General features: G+C 45.6%; 1 protein-coding gene across 7 annotated transcripts in view; it reads right to left on the reverse strand.

The window, feature by feature from the left end:
- The window catches only part of LOC147103481 (nuclear receptor coactivator 7), a 432,740-nt gene that overhangs the window by 411,584 nt on the left and 3,620 nt on the right, over window positions 1–17,536 (reverse strand). For 4 of the 7 annotated variants that reach the window (XM_085963106.1, XM_085963104.1, XM_085963109.1 and 1 more), the window contains exons 2-3: window positions 14,830–14,910; window positions 4,020–4,214 (exon numbers count right to left, since the gene is read on the reverse strand). The exons of 1 other annotated variant lie outside the window; for it this stretch is intronic. In XM_085963106.1, the coding sequence (XP_085819232.1) occupies window positions 4,020–4,081 (62 nt within the window). In that variant the 5' untranslated portion in view covers window positions 4,082–4,214; window positions 14,830–14,910. The remainder of the gene's footprint in view (window positions 1–4,019; window positions 4,215–14,829; window positions 14,911–17,536) is intronic. 2 more of the 7 variants (XM_085963103.1, XM_085963107.1) reach the window with 2 other exon arrangements.

Here is a 17,536-nt window from a genome sequence, read left to right on the forward strand (position 1 = left end):
TCTCTCTCCCCCCCGAATCTCTCTCTCTCCCCCGAATCTCTCTCTCTCTCTCCCCCCCGAATCTCTCTCTCCCCCCCAGTCTCTCTCTCTCCCTCTCCCCCCGTCTCTCTCTCTCCCCATCTCTCTCTCTCCCCCCCAGTTTCTCTCTTTCTCTCTCCCCCCAGTCTCTCTCTCTCTCCCAGTCTCTCTCTCTCTCCCCAGTCTCTCTCTCTCTCCCCCAGTCTCTCTCTCTCACCCCAGTCTCTCTCTCTCCTCCAGTCTCTCTCTCTCTCTCTCTCTCCCCCCCAGTCTCTCTCTCTCTCCCCCCCAGTCTCTCTCTCTCCCCCCAGTCTCTCTCTCTCTCTCCCCCCCCAGTCTCTCTCTCTCTCTCCCCCCCAGTATCTCTCTCTCTCTCCCCCCAGTATCTCTCTCTCCCCCCCCCAGTATCTCTCTCTCCCCCCCCAGTCTCTCTCTCTCTCCCCCCTGTCTCTCTCTCTCTCCCCCCCAGTCTCTCTCTCTCTCCCCCCCCAGTCTCTCTCTCTCTCCCCCCAGTCTCTCTCTCTCTCCCCCCCCAGTCTCTCTCTCTCTCCCCCCCCGTCTCTCTCTCTCTCCCCCCCCAGTCTCTCTCTCTCCCCCCCAGTCTCTCTCTCTCTCCCCCCAGTATCTCTCTCTCCCCCCCCAGTCTCTCTCTCTCTCCCCCCCCTGTCTCTCTCTCTCTCCCCCCCCAGTCTCTCTCTCTCCCCCCCAGTCTCTCTCTCTCTCCCCCAGTCTCTCTCTCTCTCTCCCCCCCCAGTCTCTCTCTCTCTCCCCCCTTTCGATCCTCCCCCCACCAACAGTTCCCCTGACCTCTGGATGGAGCCGAAGAAAGCGTGGCCCAATTGGGTACTGCGGATGCACGGCCCCGGTATACCATGAGCCGGCGCTGAAGGCTGAAAGACGAATAATCAGAGCGTGGTGGATTTGCCAGCTGTCCAGCTGAAAGGTCCAAGTGCAAAGGAGAAAACCAAACCCCTCCTGCCATTACACAGCAACTCATTGACCATCAGAACACAGTTCAGGAGCTGCAATTGCGATCGGCTCGGAGGTCACACGACTCTGGATTCCCGGGGCCATTGTGTATTGGGCCCCTCCTCCGCTCCAGCTACTGTCCAGTTCTCTGCACGGCTTTTCAAATCAACTGCACACGAGCTCAGGGATCAGTGCATGGGTGTGCACCCATGCGCCTTAAGAGGGAACAGTGCTCCCTGGATGACGAAAGAAATAGAGAGTAAAATAAAGCAGAAAAAAGGGCCGTATGACAGATGTCAGGTTGAGAATACAAGTGAGAACCAGGCTGAATACAGACAGTTCAGAGGGGAAGTGAAAAAGGAAATAAGAGGGGCAAAGAGGGAGTATGAGAATAGACGGGCAGCCAACATAAAAGAAATCCAAAAGTCTTCTATAGGCATATAAATAGTAAACGGGTAGTAAGAGGGGTGGAGCCAATTAGGGATCAAAATGGCGACCTACGCATGGAGGCAGAGGTTATGGCTGAGGTAATAAATGAGTACTTTGCATCTGTCTTCATCAAAAAAAAAGGAAGAAGATGCTGCCAAAGTCATATTGAAAGAGGGGGTAGTTGAGATATTAGTTGGGATAAAAATGGATAAAGAGTTGGTACTTAAAGTAGATAAGTCACCAGGACCGGATGGGATGCATCCTAGGATGCTGAGGGAAGTAAAGGTGGAAATTGCGGAGGTATTGGCCATAATCTTCCAATCCTCCTTGGATATGGGGGTGGTGCCAGAGGACTGGAGAATTGCAAATTATACATCCTTGTTCAAAAAAGGTTGTAAGGATAAACCCAGCAACTACAGGCCAGTCAGCTTATCCTCGGAAGTGGGGAAGCTTTTGGAAATGATAATCAGGGACAAAATTAACAAGTCACTTGGACAAGTGAGGATTAATTAAAAAAAGCCAGCACTGATTTGTTAAAGGCAAATCATGTTTAACCAAATTGGTTGACTTTTTTGATGAGGTAACAAAGAGGGCAATGCAGTTGATGTGGTGTAGATGGACTTCCAAAAGACATTTGATAAAGTGCCACATAATAGGCTTGCCAGCAAAGTTAAAGCCCATGGTATAAAAGGGACAGTGGCAGTATGGATACGAAATTGGCTAAGTGACAGGAAAGAGAGAGTAGTGGCGAACGGTTGTTTTTCGGACTGGAGGAAGGTATACAGTGGTATTTCCCAGGGGTCGGTACTAGGACCACTGCTTTTCCTGATATATAGTAATGACTTAGGCCTAGAAATTGGGTTTTGGCGCAGCGACGGCTTTAGCGCCGGAAGTTAGTGCCGGAGCTAAGTCGCGCTGGGCGGGCCAAAAATTCACTACTTCTGCGCCCAAACGGCTGCCGGCGCTGCTGAAAGCTGTTAGCGCCTGAAAACTGGCGCTATGCGCTGAATTTCAGCGCTATTCCGGCGCTGCGGCGCCCGCTGCGGTGCGGCAGGTTCGGGAAGTGCAGGCCTCCTCCTTCCCTTAAGGAGGAGCTGCCTGCACCCGGCCGCGGCCCGCGATAATCTTTTTAAAAATGAGCCCGGCACCTCGGACAAGTGCCGGGCTTGCTTCTGTTCCGGGGGGGGGGGGGGGGGGGAAAGTCCGGGGAGGGAGCTGCGGCCAGGCGGGCGGCGGGAAAGCGGCCGGCCGCCGCGGGGCCTTTAATGCGCCGGCGCAACGTTCTGTAAGGCACCTCTGCCAGAACGTTGCTTGCGGCTGCCACGGGCGAGGCGGCCGCAACTCAATTTCCGAGTTCGGGCGGGTTACCATGGCAACCGGGACGCTGCGCACACCGATGACGTCATCAGTGCCGGCGCAGCGCTACCGGCCTAACGCCGATTTAGGGCCCCTGTCAATTTCAAAACTGGCCATAACTTCGCCGCTAGGCCCTCTAGCGCCTCAAAAGCGGCGCTAAGGCCAGTGAATTTCTAGGCCGTCGACTTGGGTGTACAGGGCACAATTTCAAAATTTGCAGATGACACAAAACTTGGAAGTATAGTGAACAGTGAGGAGGATAGGGATAGACTTCAAGAGGACATAGACGGCTAGTGGAATGGGTGGACAAGTAGCGGATGAAGTTTAACGCAGAAAAGTGCGAAGTGTTACATTTTCATAGGAAGAACAAGAGGCAGCAATATAAACTAAAGGATACAATTCTAAAGGGGGTGCAGGAATAGAGAGACCATGGGGTATATGTGCACAAATCGTTGAAGGTGGCAGGACAGGTTGAGGAAGCAGTTAAAACGGGATCCTGGGCTTCATAAATAGAGGCACAGAGTACAAAAGCAAGGAAGTTATGATGAACCTTCATAAAACACTGGTTCGGCCTCAACTGGAGTAGAGTGTCCAATTCTGGGCACCGCACTTTAGGAAGGATGTGAAGGCTTTACAGAGGGTGCAGAAAAGATTTACAAGAATGGTTCCAGGGATGAGGCACTTCAGTTACGTGGATAGACTGGAGAAACTGGGGTTGTTCTCCTTGGAGCAGAGAAGATTGAGAGGAGATTTGATAGAGGTGTTCAAAATCACGAGGTGTTCAAAATCACAGCTTTCAAAAGGGAATTAGTTAAGTACCTGAAAGAAAAAAAATTGCAGGGCTACGAAGAATGGGCGGGAGATTGGGACTAGCTGAAGTGCTCTTGCAGAGAGCCGGCACGGGCTCGACGGGCTGGCAACTGCGCTGTAACCATTCTATGAGCTACGTAAATGCAAGACTCTCTTCCTTTCGTAACATATATTTTCTCCATACCTAGAATTATTACTTATAGAATAGATAGATGCTTAGTCCAAACCTCAGCTCTACTGAAGCATTTAAAAGGCAGTTTTACCAATTCCTGTTTCAGCTGATATTAGAGAACTGAGTTTGATGCCAAAGCTATATATTTTTTTTTAAATGGCTAGTCTGGGTCCCTGGGATGATGCTGCCAGTCAAATGGACTGAATGTTTTTTTGTCAGTTTATCAGGGTTCTAATGTTTTACTTTTCTAAAGTTGAATACCTACCTTGCCTTCACATCAGAAAAATAATCCTGCTGTTTCTCCTTACTCTGTTCGTTGTGATCCATGATTGTGCTGATATTACAGGGCCAAGAAGTTCATTTATTTAAAACATTCGACTGTTTCACTTCTGTCTTCAGTGGAACTCTTCCTTATTAATAGTGCAGATAACCATGTGATTCTGTGCTGAGCTGTACATAACTGTAAAGAGAACTATGTCATACAGGAAAACAAATTTTTTTTTTTTTTTTTTTTTAAATTGGGCATGGATTAACTAAAAGGGCATAATGTCTATTATTCCTTTAATGATAATTGAGAATTTATTGCAGTCTAATTTCCAAATATGTGGAGCGACATTAGCAAGTCATATGATCAATTACTTTTGGAAAAATTATGTCCTTTCACTAACATTCGATACTGCTTAGTGAAACAGCTGCTAAATGCTAATAATCAATTATTCACTGTTATTGAAGGGAGTGATGATATCTAGTAGGACCAATTCAAATCATATCATTATGTCCAAAGTCAAAGGGCCATTACCGTACACACTTCCTTTCTTTGTCTCAGTTTTCTCCCTTCCGCCCCTGAAAGCAATGATTTGGTGGCCATTCTTCATGTGAGCCTGGATAGTGAGTGTTGGGATGGACTGTTCAACCATGAGGACATCACAGCTGAGCCTTATCATGCATTCACTCAACATCAACATGTATGTACGTTTCTGGATTTCCATCAAGAATTGGAAATCCTGGCTATTTTTCCTTCTTTCTAGCCCGAGGACACCAAGACCAATTGTAATCCTACCTACCTACCACTGGTATCTTGGCCGAGAGCTGTTAACTCATCATAGACCAGGAATCAAACCTGAGACCCTTCTGGTCTGTGTGATTCAGTACCATACTAGGTGGTGCATTTAGACTAAGCCTTTGGGAGAGCTTTGTATATGTAATTTAATATGGTTGGGGTATAGGGCCCAAATATCTGCGATCCTGCTTTGGTGCTGTAACTGCCACAGAATGGGAATTGCACTCCGCCGTTGTGAAGTCTGATACATTAGGATCAGGCCATTTACATTAAGTGGGCATGTATAATGGTATAGGCATATATTGGGCATGGGATGGAGAGGGGGGGTTGGAAAGAGAGCGAGCAAAATTTGTCACTTGGGGGGTTAATGCCTACACGACCAGCTTCATTCATATTGCTAAAACATTCTTATATTATTCTGTTGCTTTGGTGTGGAGTCTTTGTAACTTGTCCATGGAAAGAATTATTTTATGCACTTCCAATCTTTTCCCTTTCTCCCCAGGAAGGCCAGGCAAGGTGTTAATCGTGCCAAATTGCTGAAGAATAGTGTATTATAGAGTGAGGAAATCCTGTTTACTGAAGGCCTTACTGTGAGGAGGCAGTGAGGAGAAGGACACAATTTCTGAGACATCTGCTGTGGTGTGCATGGGAGTGACTGAAAGCAGACTGCACCAGTAAGTCACCACGGTACAGTATGTGGCTTACACACATGCAAAGATTTTTAAATTGCACCGTCAACAAGGCCTACGGTCACCAGAATCTAGCAGGCTGCCACTGAAATCCTGCAGCCAGCCACAAGGGAAGCACATAGTACTAGTAGGTTAGGTAATTACATGTCCGAGTCAGAAGTAGAAGCACGTAGGGGTAGCACTCTTCCAAATTGAATTGACAACATTCACACATCATACAATGGACAAAATGAATGCACAGTACTTGATTTGAACATTGTGCAAAATATTTATTTGTCAATGGCTATAGTAATGGTTGTGCTAGCATAATATAGCAATAGATGGTATTGGAAGAACTGAACATGAAGATATGGGAGGTGGTGATTTGAGCATAGTTACTTGTATTTCCATCTTAAAGAAATTATGTAGCCATGGCACTCATTGGAAGCAACCTTAGATTAGAGCTGGTTCCCCGTCCTCTTTGCTGCATTGTTGGTTCAGCACCTAATTCCTCATTGGCATTTTTCTCTTGCCGTGATAGTTTTGATGGGTGGTCTAGAGCAGTTCATAATGAGCATGCATACATAGCACAAAAAACTGGAGTACTCATTCAGAGAAACCATGATGATAACTAGTTAGGGAAATGGAACGATTACTGATGCAGTACAAACTGCTCTTTGGGAATTGCTAGGGAGAGTAAAGGAAGCTTACCTGGCTCTGGCTATCACCTGACCTGGGAAGACTTGATGCTAACAAAAACAGTGTTCCGTCACTTTTACTGTCATCTTTCACCTGATTGTCACAGATAAAAAAGGCAATACTCCCATACCGTGGAAACCAGTCACCAAATAAGACCAGCACTCCTCCCATCCAGTGTACTGAACAATCCAAAATTCCAATACAAATTAATCCAACGTCCATGTTCCTGATGGATTATAAGTGTGTCACTATTCATATTTGGATTTGTGCAGTAATTTTGTGTGTTTTTTTCCCCTTTTGGCCAACACCAAACACTACTGCTGACACTGCAATATTTCCTCATTAAAAGAAAGAACTTGCATTTACATAGCACCTTTCACATCCACAGGATGTCCCAAAGTGCCTTGCAGCCAAGTAATTACTTCTGAAGTAAAGTAACTATTGTAATGTAAGGAAACATGTCGGCTAATTAGTGCACAGCAAGGTCCCACAAACAGCAATAAAATAAATGACCAGATAATTTCTTTTAGTGATATTTGTTGAGGGATGAATATTGGCCAGGACACCAGGAGAACTCCTTTGCTCTTCAAACAGTGCCATAGGCTATTTTATATCCACTCAAAAGGTCAGTTTAATGTCTCATCTGAAAGACAGGACCTCAAGTCAACAGTACATCACTCCCTCAGTACTGCACTGATAGATTACATGCTCAAATCACTGGAGTGGGACTTGAACACATGACCTTCAGATTTAGAGGGATGTGTACTGCCATTGAGCCAAGGCTGAGTACTACATTGTAATATCAACATAGATGATGAGTTCAAGCCCCTCTTAATGGCTATTTTAATCTCTTCTAATTTAATTCCATCTTCACTTGAAGGCAGTGACTCATGCTGGGGTACAGTATTCCTTGGCTAACTTAGGTGTCAGTCTTGGCTCAAGCAGTAGAACTCTCACCTCTCAATCAGAAGGTTGCAATTTCAAGCCCCACTCCAGAAACCCGAGCAGGTATTTCAGGCTGACACTTCAGCACAGTACTGATTCAGAAGTACATCTTCAAGATGAGACATTGTCTGAGGCTCTCAGCTTTACATGAAAGATCCCATGACACTATTTGAATAAGTATAGGGGAGTCCCCCTGGCATCCAGCCCAACATTTATCCCTCACCAACATAACTAAAACAGATTCTCTGGTCATTTACCTCATTGCTGTTTGTGTAACCTTGCTTTGGAAAAATTGGGTGCTGTGTTTCCCTATATTACAACAGTAACTACAGTTCAAAAGTACTTCATTGGCTTTTAAGCACTAAGGGACCATCTGAGATCGTGAAAGGCACTATATAAATATAAGTTTTTTCTTTATCCTGTTCAAATGGCAATTCTTCACTTCAACTTTCAGGCTATCACAACCAAGATTTATTGGGCTGGATTATCCTCAATGAACCCATCTGAAATTGGGCAGTATAGCAGTAGACAAAAGAGGGAGAATTTGGGTGGTGAGGCCCATTATCTCCTCACCGCCCACCTGTATTTCCCTTCCTCTGTCGATGCCAAGTCTGCTAGTGGCCTTTCCTTCCTCGCCTAACGTAAATGGCAATATTGGGGGGGGCGGGGGGGTGGGCCTGGATTCCCAGCCCATCCACTTGTTACTGCCACTTTCTGGGACCACCATGGTTGTAGGATCCAGGAAGCAGTAGTAATGACCCTGAGGAGCCTGCATGGAGGGAGAGAGCCTTGCATCAGTCTCCTCTCTCTCCACTTACCTGCTGAGGGCCACGGTTTCGGCTGAGGCTGTTAGTGGGAATGTCTGTTCTAATCTTCCGGGGGGGGGGTGGGGTGGAGATTGAACCTGGGATCTTGCTGGCCTGTGCCACACACCAGGAGATACACTCACTAACTGAGCTACTGGACACCATTCTTAAAGGCTAGTTAGAGGTTATGTGCATTATAACAATATACATTATTTAAAGGTTTAAGATTGATAGGTATTGGGAAGAAAGAATCTGCAATTTTAATAATTTAAGGTACAGTATTTTGGTAATATTTACAAAGATCATTCTCCAACATACTGCAGTGAAATTGCTAAACTAAAAATATTTTTACTGATTTGTCTACACGAGGAAGCACAGACACAAATCAAATCCAGACGCACGTTTAGTCTTCTCTTCAGCTTGCACAGATTGTCCGTTTGATATCTAAAACACTCGTTCTCCAAAATACCATTCAGCTGCGTTGTCCTTTTTTCAGTCCCCATGATTAATTACATTATCAAATTCAATTTGTTTCAGCAATGCATACCTTTTAGTATCTGTTCTTCATTGCTGATGAGTATTTTCAGGTTATATTTTAGTGTGTCATCTAAGATCGTACATCTTGCCTGAACATCACATGCAGAAGACGCAATGCCCTTGCAAATGCAGCTGCAGTTCTTGTAGAATGCTTCTTAAAGCAGTGGAAGTCCTACCCCGTGTGGAAATTATGAGGTCTTTTATGACTATTAGATCACGACAAGGGTTATTTTCATACCACATCACGTGATTGTTGTTGTTCTATTGGTTAGTAATTAAGTTATAATAGCAAGAAAAATCTTCTCCTGTATCTTGCATTCCAAAAAATAATGCAATGCAAAAGCCCAAACTGTGTTGTACTGACTGATCTCACTGGAAGGAACAGTACTAACACATTGTCCTATGGACTGCACAAACAGCTAGATACTCAAAAGGTATGCAGTCACCAAAAACAAAACATTTGGGGATGAGAAAGAATAGGTCTCCAGAGTGGTGCTGACTGGGTGGGAAAGTGGGAGCCTGGATTGAGTGACAAGAAGTGGTGAAAGGTTAGGGGTCAAAGGAGGATGAAAGTAGGTGGGGAAAGAGAGAACGCGAGAGAGATATTCAAAGTTTAATGTTCTTTACAATCTACATACAGGCAGATTTCCGAGTGTGTCACTTGGATGAACGAGAAGTTTCCCCAAGAAAACAAGAGTGAGATTCAACTAGTTCTAGTCCAAATATAGCTACTGACAAGTAGGTGGCGCTATCCAGGAAACAGACAATTCAAAAGGAAAATGATAGCACATCTGTGGACAGAGGGTTACCGCTCTGAGGTCCCAAGCGACCAGCACAAGCTTCCCAGAGGAAGGCGAGGCAACCAACTACACCATGTGGGCTCTTGATAACAAAGTTGTATTAAGTCCTGGAATCATTGCTAAAGCTACTAGGGTATCAGTTTGATACTGAACTAATAAGACTTAATATAACCAGTAGACTTACTACCTAAAGCCATTAGCTTATCTGGTCTAGTGTCCAACCATAAACTAATATTGCTGACTTTTATGTCAGTCTTGGAGATTAACCGTAATATCAATTTATGATCAGTGAAGCCCAGTTGATGCTGAGTTATTGTGACATATTTGAACTACCTTTGTAACCTCAATCATCAATTCCATTAGTTACAATACCTATCCAAATAGTTTGTGTACCTCACGGTTTAATACTTAATACTTAAATGCTGCTAATTGTGTTATCATAAGTATCTTATCTTATAATATATAAATCGGTACATCTGTCCTTCTGTCATCGCGTGTGCGTCTGGCGGGTTATGCGCTCGAAAGTTACAGGGCGTACCTACGCGCGCGTTACCTCCAAAGAAAGCTTACGCTTCCGAGACGGTTTTAAGCGTATTTACGTTTCGGCCGGGCTAAAATCGCGCCCGCGGTATCCGAAAAACCTTCAACATTCCGCTCATTAGCATCTCATTATCTGCTCATTAGCGACAGAGTGACCTCGAGGTTGACCAATCGTACGGCGGCTTGCTGCCGCGTGCGGCCGGGCCCTCCTACGGTCGAGTGACGGGACGATTGACCAATCCTACGCTTTGGTGACCTGACGGTCAACCAATCGGTGCATGTGTGGGCAGGCCTTATCGTTCTGAACCGAGGTGAGTCGCTGCCATCTTGCTTCCATTCTTTTTCCTGCATTCTGCGTCTTTCTTTTCAAATACACATTTCCACCAAAATAAAATTGAATTTATTAAATTGTTTTTAAAAAAATCACTCATTTGTAAATATTTTCTCTAACCTGAACATTCTTTTTCCTACCTTTCCCCGTTTTTTTCTTAGGCCTGAAAGCCTGCGCCTTTCTTGCCCAGCCACGCCCGAGCTAGGTGATTGGGCTTCTGCTAAGCTCCTCACCCCACCCCCCGTGTCACGTTACCCAGGGCAACAGCGTCAGCCACGAGGGTCAGGGTGCGCGCGCAGCAGGAGCAGGTGAGACGCGGCGTCTCTGTTCCGCGCTCGGCTCGGGCGGGGCACTCGACAGTGCTCTCGGCCTTGGTGAGTGTTCCGCGCTCGGCTCGGGCGGGGGGGGGGGGCGGGGCTCTCGACAGTGCTCTTGGCCTTGGTGAGTGTTCCGCGCTCGGCTCGGGCGGGGGGGGGGGGGCTCGGACAGCGGGGCGGCTGGGGCTTGGAGAGCAGGGCTCTCGAGAGTGCGGGGCGGGGGCTCCGAGAGCGGCCCCTTCCCCCCCCCGCCCCTTCCCCCCCTCCCTTCCCCCCCCGCCCCTTCCCCCTCCCTTCCCCCCCGCCCTCCCTTCCCCCCACCCGCCCTCCCTTCCCCCCACCCGCTCTCCCTTCCCCCCACCCGCTCTCCCTTCCCCCCACCCGCTCTCTCTCTTCCCCCCAGCCGCTCTCTCTCTCTTCCCCCCAGTCGCTCTCTCTCTCTTCCCCCCAGTCGCTCTCTCTCTCTTCCCCCCAGTCGCTCTCTCTCTTCCCTCCAGTCGCTCTCTCTCTTCCCCCCAGTCGCTCTCTCTCTTCCCCCCAGTCGCTCTCTCTCTTCCCCCCAGTCGCTCTCTCTCTCTCTTCCAACAACAACATGCCCTCGAAAAAGCCTCGGCACCGCCGGGCACTTCAGCTAGTATGTTAATAAAGAACTGCTACTTTGTGACTTCATGGTATAACACTCTTTGATGATTTGGCAAGAAGAGGTCATCTCATTCACTCAGAAGTTTACATGTATTTTAGAGGATTGGTACTCTGAACATTAACCTAATCTGGACTGGTTGATGTAAAACAGTTCAGGCTAGCCACATTGCGGCATATAGTACTTCACTGGGTGTAAACTGAATTGTAAACTCCAGACACTTCCTTGATGAGGAGTTAATGTCATGGGATTAAGAATTCATCTGGTGCCCTTTGACTGATACAATAGTTCACTTATCCCTGGATTCTTACATGTTTCTAGGGTTAGGGAAGATTGGACAGTGGGTCACAGGATGTGGAAGTAGCGGCAGGGTTGTCCCAGGTTCTGGGAGTAGGAGTGGTGTGTAGGTATATTGCAATGGTGGGAGTGTAGAGATGGGTTGTGGGATTTAGGAGTGGCTTCTCAATGCAAGAGTACTGGGGAAGGTGTTGTGGTCTGTGGAAATAATGAGAGCCTTATTAGGGAGGGGGAATATTGGGGTTCACAGAAGTGAGAGGTGTGCAGGGGGTTGGGACTTTATTTGCACTAATGTGGGTGTTCGGAGGTATGGGAACAGAGTATCTGGGTGAGAAGCCATTGCTGGCTTCATTGGGACAGGTAGGAGTTAAACCATGCCGGGGCAGTCCCATTACAGTGAACCACTACGGAGAGGTGGTGGAGGAGGAGGGCATGATCAACCATGTCAAGCTTTGCAGAAAGTTCAGAAAAAATAAAGGATAAAGTGCCATGGTCAGACACAGTGGATAACACTGGTGAATTTAACCAGGACAGTTTGATGCTATGGGTGGGGTAGGAACCGGATTGAAGAGAGCTGCAGAAGAGCACAAGCCAAGAGGTGATAACACTTTCAAAGACCTGGGACAAGAAAGGAATGTTGGAGATTGGCTGGTAGTTGGAGGGGATGGAAGGGTCAATGTTAAGCTTTATGAGGAGCGGATGATGATGGCATTTTTAAAAGGAAGAGGGATAGTGCTTGAACAGAAGGAACCATTAACAATGCTGGTGAGCACTGGGGCCAGGAAAGATAGTTGAGTGGTCAGGAGTTGGATAGGAAATGGATCAAGGGAGTTACAAGCTGGTCTCGTAGAAGAGATGATCTTGTGACGTCACATTACCCTCAATGCAATGTCGCATTAGCCTCGGAAACTGTTCTAGACAACAAAATTCAATTAGGTTGAATATTTTTTTTAAATTATCAAACTGGTTTTGTTTTTGAGACACTGAAGTACATTGAACAGAAATTTGCACCATACATCATTGTAACTAGAATTTTCAAAAAATCTTTCCCCTTTTTATTCCTATTTTCTCCCTTTCTTCCCCGAAGATAGCACTGATATTGGGTAAGGTTTTGGATGCGCTTCCAGACATCCATACTTTACACATTCTTCAGATGCAAGCCTAGACAGTGAGTGTTAGCAAACTATTAGACCATGGAGCCATCAATAGTCATGTGTTCGCACTGCAACACAGGTTAATGATCACGAGTGAAGAACCATGGGTGATTTCCCCACCAATCCCTCCTCCCTAGCCTGGTCAATTGTAGCATCCATCTGGCTGAAATTGGCTAACTCAGCACTGATGACGGATTGAAGCTGGAACCTTTGTGATCAGAACTACAGTGGGCAATGTATTTATCCATTGAGCTATTGGAGAAGCTAATGTTATTAGGTTAATTTAAATTGTGGAAAAAAAAACTTTATAACATGGTTTATAGCTACTCTGCCAGTGAATTATGGTTCTTTCCAACTCATGAAATAAATAGTGCAGCGGAGCTGCCTGAACAGCATTATCGGTAGTGCGGTTTTCCTGGGCTTGAGCAGTTCTGGGTCGGCAAGTCACTGAATTAAATGGCACCACTCTAGAACACCTCCAATTGGTGACATCCATTATAAAAGATGTAATAGCAGAGCATTTGGAAAACAGTGACAGGATCGGACAAAGTCAACATGGATTTACAAAGGGTAAATCGTGCTTGACTAATCTACTGGAATTTTTTGAGGATGTAACTAGTAAAATAGATAAGGGAGAACCAGTGGATGTGGTGTATTTGGACTTTCAGAAGGCTTTCGATAAGGTCCCGCATAAGAGATTAGCGTGTAAAGTTAAAGCACATGGGATTGGGGGCAAGGTGCTGACTTGGATAGAGAACTGGTTGGCAGACAGAAAGCAAAGAGTTGGAATAAACGAGTCTTTTTCCGAGTGGCAGGCAGTGACTAGTGGGGGACCGCAGGGATCAGTCCTTGAACCCCAGCTATTCACAATATATATTAATGATCTAGACAAGGGAACTAGATGTAATATCTCCAAATTTGCAGACGACACAAAGCTGGGTGGGCTTGTGTGCTGTGAGGAGGATGCCGAGAAACTCCAGGATGATTTGGCCAGGTTGGATGATTGGGGAGAAACATGGCAGATGCAATATAACGTGGATAAATGTGAGGTTATCCACTTTGGTAGCAAAAACAGGAAGGCAGATTATTATCTGAATGGCAATAGATTGGGAGAAGGGGAAGTGCAACGAGACCTGGGTGTCCTTGTGCACCAGTCGCTGAAGGTAAGCATGCAGGTGCAGCAGGCGGTTAAGAAGGCAAATGGTATGTTGGCCTTTGTAGCGAGAGGGTTTGAGTACAGGAACAAGGATGTCTTGCTGCAGTTGTACAGGGCCTTGGTGAGACCACATCTTGAGTATTGTGTGCAGTTTTGGTCACCTTATCTGAGGAAGGATGTTCTTGCCATGGAAGGAGTTCAGCGAAGATTCACCAGGCTGATACCTGGGATGGCAGGAATGACGTATGAGGAGAGATTGGATCGATTGGGCTTGTACTCGCTGGAGTTTAGAAGAATGAGAGGGGATCTCATAGACAGACTAGATGCTGGAAGGATGTTCCCGATGGCCGGGGAGTCCAGAACCAGGAGTCACAGTCTAAGTATAAGGGGTAAGCCATTTAGGACAGAAATGAGGAGGAATTTCTTCACCCAGAGAGTGGTGAACCTGTGGAATTCTCTGCCACAGAAGGCCGTTGAGGCCAATTCATTAAATATATTCAAGAAGGAGTTGGATATATTTCTCAAGGCTAAAGGGATCAAGGGGTATGGGGAAAAAGCATGGACCGGGTACTGAATTTGGATGATCAGCCATGATCACATTGAATGCTCGAATGGCCTACTCCTGCTCCTATCTTCTGTGTTTCTATGAGACTTGCCTAACAGCAAAGGGAACATTTGGCAGGTTTCCATTGAAGATTAAGGTTTGACGTTTGTTTCATAGTTCAGTGAGTTCATACAGTAAATAAATTAACCATACACACCAGCAGAGCACTGGGTCCAATCCTGGTTTGTGCTGGATTAGCCCATCTCAGCTAGGGTGGTGATAAAGGTGCTACAATCGGCCTCAGTGTCTCAGGGCTGGAGAGCTCATGCTTCTGCATTATCCAATAACCTTGTGTTGTGATGCCTCCCATGGTAAAATAGCGGTGCAACACTCACTGTCAAAGCTCAAACATGAATACAGGTCTTTTGGACTGATGTATCAGATGATAATAGGTGTCTGTAGAACTGTATGTTTGCAAGGAGAGGGAAGTATAGGGTAGGAAAGGAAAGGGTAGAAGGGAAGAAAAATGATGAAAAAAATATAAACTTTAAACTTCTTTTCCCCCCCACAATGATTCTTACCTCTATGATGCCCAATACTGCTCAGAATGTGATTGCTGCTCCCATATCTGGAGAGGGTCTTCTAACACCCCTCTTGCAGTCCTGGACAAGATACAATAGAAGGCTGGTCATCTGATAGGCAATTTCTTTCTAAGTCTTAGCCTTCAATTTTTGTCTGAAAGCCTCATTCTCAGTTCCAAACTTACAAAACAATTTATATTTGTGTATATTTGAGCACTCCTCGTGTATAGTGATATCTCTCATAGCACTTCACAGGGCAGTGCATAACAAATGGGCTTCAAGCAGGAGAGAAAGAGGAATTAGGACGGGGTGACAATATGGTCAAATAAGAGGGTCATTGGGAGGCTTTTGAAGGCAGAATGTGAGGTGACAAGTTAAATGATTTGAAGGAGAAAATTCCAGAAGCTGGGCCATAGTGGCTGAGAGAGTGGTTACTGGTGATGGAGCAGGGAACAAGAAATAAACTGGTGTTGGAGGAATAGTAGGTATGCACAGGGACATGTGGTTAGAGGGAATAACTGCGAGTGAGTGGCAAAGCTATGGAGAGATTTGAAGATGAGGATGAGGCTCTCTGGGAACAGGTACTAATAGAGCCTAGTAATGATGCGTGAGGACATGAACCATGGCATTCTGAATGGCTTGCCGTCTATGAAGGGCTGAAGTAGGAAGGCCAGCAAGAAGAGCCTTCGAGGAATCCAATCGTGAGGTTGGAAGCATGGAATAAGGTTTTGGCAATATAGAGGAGTGGATAAGGTAGAGGCAGGCAATGCTTTGGAGTTGAGAAAAAATGATCTTTGTGACCCATGGGGAGTGGGGGGGAAGCTGAACTCAAGGTCCAGCAGCACACCAAGGTTCCATGGCTCCAGTTTCAGCCTGAAGTGGTAGCCAAGGGGTTCATAGAATTGAGACGGGTGTTGTGTAGGTGTCTGTGAAAGCTGAAGAGAATGGCTTTGGTTTTGCCAACAATAAGATGGAGGAAATGAGACTCTTTCAACAATACCCTCACCAGCCTCATGAACTACACCCTACATTCTTCCCAGCTCATCCAGGACTCTGTCGCCCAGATGCTATTCTACACAAAGTCTTGCTAATTTATCATCCCTGTCTTTGTTGATTTCTAGTAGCCCCTGACTTTCAGCATCAACTTATTTACAACCCCCTGCACAGCTCACTCACTCCTCCCTACCTTTGCAACTTTCTCCAGCCAACATGCTTCACTGTTTCACCTCTGGGCCCACTGTGCATTACCACCTCCTTCTACAAAGCCATCTCTTGCCCCACACTCTGGACGCTCTCTCTAAACCCATCTGCCTAGCCATATCTCTCTCCATCTTTAAGGCTCCTTAAAACCTAGCGTTTTGACTATACCGTTGATAATTCCCACAATTTCCCTCCTATTCTGGTTTCAGTCGGACCCCTCCCACAACGGTGAAAGGCCTTCGGATGTTTTACTACTCAAATTGTTGTTGCTATTTGTCACAATGTTTCTCTTCTTTCGCTATTTAATTACTACTGTTATAGTCATTGTCCCTCCAAACTTTTCCCTCGTGCCGTTTTAAAATTTGAAATAAATACTCTTGCATGTTCTTTCTCCTCCCTACATCGTCACTGTGGTGAATTTAATACCTAGCGTACCATCTCCTACTCGAACTCATTCTTTCCCAGCATGTCAAAACTCTGGAATTTCTTATCTTCCTCTCTCTTTCTTTCCATATACAATATTAAGATACAATTTTGGAATCACCTGAATACTACTTCCTAATCACCTGTTGTTGTCTTCTGTTCTTTTCACCTTATGGTGACTGAGCCGTTCTCTATCAGTACAGGTAAAAGTTTAATGTCAGAAAATGCAATAGTTTTAATTATCATCTATGTTAAGTTAGAACAGTTGGCATTCCCACTTCTAAACACTGAAACCTCCCAGAAAGTGTATGTGTACGGACATCAGATGAGGATAGAATTGGGCTCAGCAATGATGCACTCCATGATCGAATAGCCAGTTGACACTCACTATTAAGGATGTTACCAGATTCAGGGTTACAATTTTGATGAGAGGCTTGAGAAGTTACGGGCTTTCTTTCACCGGAGCTAAGAAGATTGAAGGGTTACCTGATAGAGGTCTTTAAGATGAGGAGTGATTATGGTGCAGTAATGATAGATTGCTTCCCCTGCTCAGCAAGATGGTAATGAGAGGGCACAAATTTAAGATTTGAAAACACATTTCTTTACAGGTGGTTAAAATGTCAGCATTTTCTGATACAAACCATTGCTGCAGCAGAGATTAGTTTTTTTTTTAAAGGGAATTAAATATCTGTCTGATTAGTGGTAGGCCAGAAGATTGGGAAAATTTTAGAAACCAGCAAAGGATGACTAAAAAAATAATAGGAGGGAGAAAATAGCTTATGAGAGTAAACTAGCAAGAAGTATAAAAACTGACAGCAAGAGCTTCTACAAGTATATAAAAAGGAAGAGAGTAGCTAAAATAAACATTGATCCCTTAGAGGACGAGATTGGGGAATTAATAATGGGAAACAAGGAAATGGCAGAGGCATTGAACAAATATTTTGTATCTGTCTTCACAGTAGAGGACACTAAAAACATCCCAGTAATAGTAGCAAATCATGGGACAAAAGGGAGGGAGGAACTTAAAACAATCACTATCACTAGAGAAAAAGTGCAAGGCAAACTTATGGGTCTAAAGGCTGAC

This window comes from Somniosus microcephalus, chromosome 20, assembly GCF_052327205.1.
Source record: "Somniosus microcephalus isolate GS21.2 chromosome 20, FLI_Smic_1.0, whole genome shotgun sequence".
Classification (NCBI taxonomy): Eukaryota; Metazoa; Chordata; class Chondrichthyes; order Squaliformes; family Somniosidae; genus Somniosus; species Somniosus microcephalus.